The 8,948-nt window shown below is 48.0% G+C and overlaps 1 protein-coding gene across 1 annotated transcript; it reads right to left on the bottom strand.

The window, feature by feature from the left end:
- Positions 1–714: 714 nt before the first annotated feature.
- Positions 715–3,734, bottom strand: FZD2 (frizzled class receptor 2). The gene has a single exon (XM_077252598.1). The coding sequence runs from the start codon at positions 3,323–3,325 to the stop codon at positions 1,661–1,663; it is 1,665 nt and encodes a 554-aa protein (XP_077108713.1). The 5' UTR covers positions 3,326–3,734; the 3' UTR covers positions 715–1,660.
- Positions 3,735–8,948: the final 5,214 nt, after the last annotated feature.

The following is an 8,948-nucleotide window of genomic DNA, read 5'->3' as shown; positions in this document are numbered from 1 at the left end:
GGTGCTGAGGATGCCCGGAGTAAGGGAGAGATTCGGAGAGCTCTGGTTCAGGCGCTACAGAATATTAATCCATATTCTTCAAACAGAATCATATAAAATTTGGATATTGTTAATAGAGATTGAACAAAGTCTGACTGTAACGCTTATATATAAATGTAGCTATCTCACTTATGCAGCTTTTTGGAGCCAAAGCCACAAGTGTTTCCAAATATATCAAAGAAAGATAAGGCGGTGGACCTCCAGCCATTTGGGGCACTCAGCTCTGAGCATTGGCTACTATTGTATTGGGACTTAAAGCCCAACAATAACAATTTCCAGGTTTCATTCACACTTAGTGATGAGCGAATATACTCGTTACTCGAGATTTCTCGAGCACGCTCGGGTGTCCTCCGAGTATTTTTTAGTGTTCGGAGATTTAGTTTTCTTCGCCGCAGCTGAATGATTTACATCTGTTAGCCAGCATAAGTACATGTGGGGATTCCCTAGCAACCAGGCAACCCCCACGTGTACTTATGCTGGATAACAGATGTAAATCATTCAGCTGCGGCAAGAAAAACTAAATCTCTGAGCACTAAAAAATACTCGGAGGACCCCCGAGCGTGCTCGAGAAATCTCGAGTAACGAGTATATTCGCTCATCACTATTCACACTGAGGAATGTCCATTTAACCGTAATTATTTGAATTTAGCAATATACAGGATAAAACAGGAAACCACCAAAACACTTTTTTGTTGTTGTTTTTAACAAAAATATTTTTTGTCATTTTTAATTTCAAAATGAGTAAAAATCAACATATTTAATAACAAATCATTATGTATTCAGGTTGGAGAGAATGCTGTTTCGTCACTGAAACCCAAGATAGTGAGCAAGGTTTACCAATGATACGTCCCTCTCAATGATCGACACACATAAAACTGATAGCTGTCGAATCTGTACCATAAAAACACTTGTATATCAGCTACCGTAATTATCTCCAGCTGACTGGTATCTAGAGGTGTGCTGGACTGTCTGTCCTCTCATATATTGTACGTTACAAACAAAATACCTAAAATTAAAAGGATAAAAAAATGTTGTAATTCAGACAAAGAGCCAGGAATTAAAGTATTAGAAAAATCAATCGCCCTTCAATAATCCAGTTGTGTCGTACCGACAAACTACAGCAGCAGCACAGTGATCTGTGTAAAGGTGTTGATGTACCAACAGACGCACACATATACTAAGATGATCTCTACGTTCTTTGGTTGGCTTATATGCAAACTAATACAAACTCCATGTTGGGCAGCATATAAAAAAAATAATAAAAATACTGTATATAATATCCAGGAAGAGCCAAAAACAAACAAAATGCAGTCTAAATATCTCCATTTCTCACAAGGCACAGTCAAGTCAATGAAAATGTTTGAGAAACGAAGAACAAGGGTCTTTTATTCCATGGAATCCTTTCTCTGATTCTCCAATTTTAACCTTATGTTTTAAATAGAAATATATAATTTACAAAAAAAATTCTATTTACAGTCGTAATTACAACTCCAGAGAGATGTGCCTGAAGGTAACGTATGGAGATCTACATACACAGCATGGAGTAACAAGAAATTGGAGAATAGTCTGGAGAACATATAGTCCAAGTTGGTTCCAGGCCCCATAACGAACAGCTCAGTCCTCACACAGTTGTCTCTCCGTGTTTGCTGTTGGTGAGCCTGGTGTAAAACTTTCTCCATGAATGCAGAGTTTTGCCTGACCAAATCCAGAACCCAGAAGTGATGCCAACAATGAGGGTCATGAGATACTTTATCATATAGACTGTGAAGTCTGGAGTCATGCGTGGTGTGTATTGCAGTGGGCAAGGGATAGCTAGGCTCTTGCAATTCTGGCTCACCCAGCTACGCTCCCAGTGCTCCCTAAAGGCCTGCTCATAGAAGTAGCATGCAATGACTATCGTGGCAGGTACTGTGTAAAGAACGCTGAAGACCCCAATCCGCACCATCAGTCGCTCTAGCTTCTCCGTCTTCGTGCCATCGTGTTTCATAATTGTCCGGATTCTGAAGAGAGATACAAAACCAGCAAGCAGAAATGAGGTTCCAATGAAGAGGTAGACAAACAGGGGAGCCAGCACAAATCCCCTCAGTGGGTCAATGCTGTTTAGTCCTACAAAGCAAACTCCACTGAGAAGGTCTCCATCGATTTGCCCCATGGCTAAAATGGTGATGGTCTTTACAGCTGGTACTGCCCATGCTGCCAAATGGAAGTATTGGGAATTAGCTTCTATTGCTTCATGTCCCCATTTCATGCCAGCAGCCAGGAACCATGTTAAAGAAAGAATGACCCACCAGATAGAGCTAGCCATGCTGAAAAAGTAAAGCATCATGAAGAGAATTGTGCACCCTTCCTTCTTGGTACCTTGTACAACAGTTTTATAGCCATCCTCGGAGAAGCCCTCATTACAGACCACTTTATCTCCAAGCACAAAGCCTGCAATGTAAGCCACAGACACCATGGTGTAGCATCCAGACAAGAATATAATAGGCCTTTCAGGATAGCGAAATCTTTGCATGTCGACCAGGTAAGTGGTCACCGTGAAGAACGTTGATGCACAGCAAAGTACTGACCAAATAAGAATCCATACTCTGGCAAAGCGGATTTCTTCTTGACTGAAAAACATGAAGCCATCATTCTTAGACGGTTCACATGGAGCCGCACAGTCCTTCTCTCCTAAAAACCTGTAGTTGAGATAGGTTGGTACCTTCAGCACCCGGGGGCAATTAAAGGGATGATCAGGTGTGGCATAGATTGCTGGTCCAACGGTCCCATGAAGCGGTGGGCTAGTGGTCAACAATGCTGGAGCTCCATCTTCTGAGTGGTTCTGTCCAACACAGATCTGCTCAGCGCCATGGCGGGGAAAGTTTTCACACCTTAACCTCTCTGGCCATTGGAAGCCAAACTTGTTCATGAGGGCTTCACAACCTTGCCTTGCACGTTCGCAAATAGAGCGGCAGGGAGGGATGGCCTGCTCCAACACGGTGCACACCGGGGCGTACATGGAACACAGGAAGAAGCGCAGTTCTGAAGAACACTGGACTTTTACCAAGGGGTAGAACTGATGAACCTCCAGCCCAGCATCCTCTTGGTTAGTGTGTCCCAAAAGGTTTGGCATGATTGTCTGATTGTATGCGATGTCTGTGCACAGAGGAATGGAGATGGGTTGGCAGAAGCCATGCTCTGGCACCGAGATGCCCTTTTCACCATGGAGTTGTGCGCTGGCCAGTAAACCCAAGGCGAGCAATGGGCAGAGGGTTTGGAGAAGGGTGGCTTTAGGCACACCCTGCATGGCTAGTGATGAGTGGAGAACAGAACGTGTCACCTGTGCAGAGGTAGAATCAGAGGAACAGGGTCCTGAGCAGCAGCAGAAGTCACACGTGTCTACTCCAGTCCTTGCTGGGACAGATCTGCCGCGAGGAGACAAAGTTGTGCTTGTGCTTCTCCAGCTCCCCCTCCTCGGAGCTCCGCTTCTCCCGCTGGATCGCTGCGTCCTTATTCCTGAGCCCAGCGGCCAGTCCTGCAGGGCAGCGGTCTCCGGTCGCAGGAACCGGCGGTCTCCGCACTGGTCACCGGCAGCTCTGCGCTCTCCCTCCGGTTCTGATTCGGATCACTTTCCCTTTGTGCTCTGCTTCCCTAGTCACTTCTCAACAATCAGTTTCAAGGCGCCCTCTGTCCCGGGACCAGATCCTTCTCTCCAAGCCAAAACTTAGGGGCTGCCTTGAAACCGCCCCTGTCCCCCCTCCCCAGGTCCCAAAACCCTTCCCTAAAAATCCCACTTCACCAATCAGACTGCAGCGCTTAGTCTAGAGAGGGGGAGACAACGCACCCCTTTTGGATAATCAGGAGCATGTCTATATAGGATCAGGGAACTTCGCATCCAACCCTACCCCCATCCCATAAAGTGCGAGGCACCAAGGATCCGATTTCTCGTCCTGCCATGCACAATGAGCGGCCCTCCATCATAAAAGACGTGCAATCAAACGCAGCGCCCTGCTCCTCAATCCTAATCCAGCGCCCTGCTCCTCAATCCTAATCCAGCGCCCTGCTCCTCAATCCTAATCCAGCACCCTGCTCCTCAATCCTAATCCAGCGCCCTGCTCCTCAATCCTAATCCAGCACCCTGCTCCTCAATCCTAATCCAGCGCCCTGCTCCTCAATCCTAATCCAGCACTCTGCTCCTCAATCCTAATCCAGCGCCCTGCTCCTCAATCCTAATCCAGCACTCTGCTCCTCAATCCTAATCCAGCGCCCTGCTCCTCAATCCTAATCCAGCACTCTGCTCCTCAATCCTAATCCAGCACTCTGCTCCTCAATCCTAATCCAGCGCCCTGCTCCTCAATCCTAATCCAGCGCCCTGCTCCTCAATCCTAATCCAGCACTCTGCTCCTGAATCCTAATCCAGCGCCCTGCTCCTCAATCCTAATCCAGCACTCTGCTCCTCAATCCTAATCCAGCGCCCTGCTCCTCAATCCTAATCCAGCACTCTGCTCCTCAATCCTAATCCAGCACTCTGCTCCTCAATCCTAATCCAGCGCCCTGCTCCTCAATCCTAATCCAGCACTCTGCTCCTCAATCCTAATCCAGCGCCCTGCTCCTCAATCCTAATCCAGCACTCTGCTCCTCAATCCTAATCCAGCTCCCTGCTCCTCAATCCTAATCCAACACCCTGCTCCTCAATCCTAATCCAACACCCTGCTCCTCAATCCTAATCCAACACCCTATTCCTCAATCCTAATCCAGCACCCTGCTCCTCAATCCTAATCCCTGCTCCTAGTCCTACTCCTACAGCTTTCTCCATAGTACTAATTCTGCAGCCTGCTCTATAGTCCTATTTCTGCAGACTACCCCATATTCCTAATCCTGCAGCCTGCCCATAGATCTAATGCTGCGTCCTGCTTTATAGCCCTAATCCTGTAGTTTGCTCCATAGTCCTAATCCTGCTTCCTGCTCCATAGTCCTAATCCTGCAGCCTGCCCCATAGTCCTAATTCTGCAGCCTGACCCATAGTCCTAATCCTGTAGCCTGCCCTATAGTCCTAATCTGCCAGCCTGCCCCATAGTCCTAATCCTGTAACCTGCTCTAGTCCTAATCCTTCAGTCTGCTCTATAGTCCTAATCCTGCAACCTGCTCCATAGTCCTAATTCTGCAGCCTGCCCCATAGTCCCAATTCTGCAGCCTGCTCCATAGTACTAATTCTGCAGCATGTTCTATAGTCCTATTTCTGCAGACTACCCCATATTCCTAATCCTGCAGCCTGCCGATAGTTCTAATGCTGCTTCCTGCTCCATAGTGCTAATCCTGTAGCCTGCTCCATAGTCCTAAACCTGCTTCCTGCTCCATAGTCCTAATCCTGCAGCCTGCCCCATAGTCCTAATTCTGCTGCCTGACCCATAGTCCTAATCCTGTAGCCTGCCCTATAGTCCTAATCCTACAGCCTGCCCCATAGTCCTAATCCTGTAGTCTGCTCCATAGTCTTAATCCTGCTGCCTTCTCCATAGTCCTAATCCTGCATCCTGCCCCATAGTCCTAATCTGCCAGCCTGCCCCATAGTCCTAATCCTATAGTTTGCTCCATAGTCTTAATCCTGCTGCCTTCTCCATAGTCCTAATTCTGCACCCTGCCCCATAGTCTTAATCCTGCAGCCTTTTCCATAGTCCTAATCTTGCTCCATTGTCCTAATCCTGTAGTTTGCTCCAGTCCTAATCCTGCAGCCTGCTCCATAGTCCTAATTCTGCAGCCTGTCCCATAGTCCTAATCTTGCAGCCTGCTCCATAGTCCTATTTCTGCAGCCTGCCCCATAATCCTAATCCTGCAGCCTGCCCCATAGTCCTAATCCCACAGCCCGCCCCATAGTCCTAATTCTGCAGCCTGCCCCATATTCCTAATTCTGCAGCCTGCCCATAGTCCTAATTCTGCAGACTGCCCCATAGTCCTAATCTTGCAGCCAGCCCATAGTCCTAATCCTGCAGCCTGGCCATAGTCCTAATCCCGCAGCCTGCCCCATAGTCCTAATCCGGCATCTTGCTCCATAGTCCTAATCCTGCAGCCTGCCCATAGCCCTAATCCTGCAGCCTGCTCCATAGTCCTATTTCTGCAGCCTGCCCCATAGTCCTAATCTTGCAGCCTGTTCCATAGTCCTATTTCTGCAGCCTGCCCCATAGTCCTAATCCTGCAGCCTGCCCCATAGTCCTAATCCTGCAGCCTGCCCCATAGTCCTAATCCCACAGCCTGTCCCATAGTCCTAATCCTGCAGCCTGCCCCATATTCCTAATTCTGCAGCCTGCCCCATAGTCCTAACTTGCATCTTGCTCCATAATCCTAATCCTGCAGCCTGGCCATAGTCCTAAACCTGCAGCCTGCTTCATAGTCCTAATTCTGCAGCCTGCCCCATAGTCCCAATCTTGCAGCCTGCTCCATAGTCCTATTTCTGCAGCCTGCCCCATAGTCCTAATCCTGCAGCCTGCCCCATAGTCCTAATCCTGCAGCCTGCCCCATAGTCCTAATCCCACAGCCTGCCCCATAGTCCTAATCTTGCAGCCTGCTCCATAGTCCTATTTCTGCAGACTGCCCCATAGTCCTAATCCTGCAGCCTGCCCCATAGTCCTAATTCTGCAGCCTGCCCCGTAGTCCTAATCCTGCAGCCTGGCCATAGTCCTAATCCTGCATCTTGCTCCATAGTCCTAATCCTGCAGCCTGCCCATAGTCCTAATCCTGCAGCCTGCCCCATAGTCCTAATACTGCATCTTGCTCCATAGTCCTAATCCTGCAGCCTGCCCATAGTCCTAATCCCGTAGCCTGCCCCATAGTCCTAATCCTGCATCTTGCTCGATAGTCCTGATCCTGCAGCGTGCCCCATAGTCCTAAACCTGCAGCCTGCTCCATAGTCCTAATAATGGTCTGTTCCTGGGATGATTGCAGTTAATTCCCTGATCACTAATCTCATCCCATTTCACAGTCTGTTCATTAGCAGCTGCAGGTGAACTCAGGGTGCGTGCATTGTGTGCGTGGGCATAGGTTGCACAGATATCTACATGTGTGTACTTAAGGTACCGTCACACTCAGCGACGCTGCAGCGATATAGACAACGAGCCGATCGCTGCAGCGTCGCTGTTTAGGTCGCTGTAGAGACGTCAAACACAGCAGCTCCACAACGATGCAGGAGCGATCCTGTGACGTAACGGTGACTCACTTAAGCTAGGTTCACATTGCGTTATTGGGTGATCGCTAACGGACAGCGTTGCATGGCGAAAATGTCGCAAATTAACGCCGTGCAACGGGTCCGTTAGCGCACCCATTGACAGCAATGTTGTTTCTGCCTGAAGCGCATCGCTAGCGCATGCCTTTTTCGGCTCGCGCTAGTGATGTGCCGTTCTTTTGTGGCGCGCCTCGGACGCTGCTTGCAGCGTCCGCGGCGCGCCCGAGGTCCGTTCCCCGCTCTCGCAGATCGGGGATCTGCGAGAACGGGGACGTTAATGCGACCCCTACAAATACATTGCGTTAGCGCAATCCGCTAGCGCTAAACGGATTGCCCTAACGCAATGTGAACCTAGCCTTATCGTTCTCACAGGTCGTTAGCTCCATGTAAAACATTGCTGACATCGTTGCTTTTGCTGTCAAACACGACGATACACGCCGATCTGGCGACAAAATAAAGTTCTGGACTTCTAGCTCCGACCAGCGATATCACAGCGGGATCCAGATCGCTACTGCGTGTCAAACACAACGAGTTCGCTATCCAGGATGCTGCAACGTCACGGATCGTTGTCGTTCTCGTTGTAAAGTTGCTCAGTGTGAAGGTACCTTTAGTCCATGTCCTCCTGCAGCATTCCTATAGGGATTTATACTGAGATATGCCACACTGCAAGAATTAAACCAGTTAAAAGAAAGAAAACTCCCCTCATCTTAATGGCCTTTTTTTCCACCAAGGCCATGTTCCCACATAATATTGAGGGTTTTTTTGTTGCTGCGTCTTATTTTGTGCAAAAAATCTGCATTTCAATGTACAAGCAATGTGGATGTGATATATTGAAAGCTCATCCCCACTCTGTGTTTAAAGACGTTATTGAACTGCGCTTTTCTGTGCTTTTTTTTTCCATAGGTCACGTGAAGAAAAACATATTTGCTTTATGCACAGAATCAAAGCTTTTCTGTTTTTTGTTTTGTTTTTTTTAAAAGCTGCCTCCAATGTGCACATAAAACTCATCAATTAAAGGTAAAGACACTAATCAGAGAAGATTGTTAGTGTATAGTTTGGTATGGACACCTGCAGAAAAAAAACGCAGCATTTACACTAGGTGTAAACACATCCCAAAACCGCTGAGGGCGGAGGTTGCAGTAAATATGTTTAACAAGATCATAAAAAGTTTTGCCAAAGACAGCCAATAAAGAATCCAAATAACCTATACTTACTTTTCTAAGCTATGTGCAGATTTTCAGGCAGATTCCACTCGAAATCTGTCTGGAAAATTGCCCCATAAAATGAATATAACGCACAGCAAGGTCAAACAACTTTGCACATGTTCCATCTTACGTCACTTTTACCTTCTTCAAGATTTTGAAACCCTGGAGCGGTTAAAAAGAAGTAACCTGTCTTGGCAAAGCCGCTTCGGGAACACGTCCACCGGCAGCTTTGCCTTAAAGGGAACATGTCACCCCCAAAATGGCTGGTGAGGTAAGCTCACCGGCATCAGGGGCTTATCTACAGCATTCTGTAATGCTGTAGATAAGCCCCCGATGTTACCTGAAAGAGGAGAAAAAGACGTTAGATTATACTCACCCAGGGGCGGTCCCGGTGCGGTCTGGTCAAATGGGTGTCTCCGGTCCGCTCCGGCGCCTCCCATCTTCATTCCATGACGTCCTCTTCGGGTCTTTACGCCGCGGCTCCAGCGCAGACGTACTTTGTCTGCCTTGTT

This window comes from Ranitomeya variabilis, chromosome 4, assembly GCF_051348905.1.
Source record: "Ranitomeya variabilis isolate aRanVar5 chromosome 4, aRanVar5.hap1, whole genome shotgun sequence".
Classification (NCBI taxonomy): Eukaryota; Metazoa; Chordata; class Amphibia; order Anura; family Dendrobatidae; genus Ranitomeya; species Ranitomeya variabilis.
This window is presented reverse-complemented; position numbering and strand designations above follow the sequence as displayed.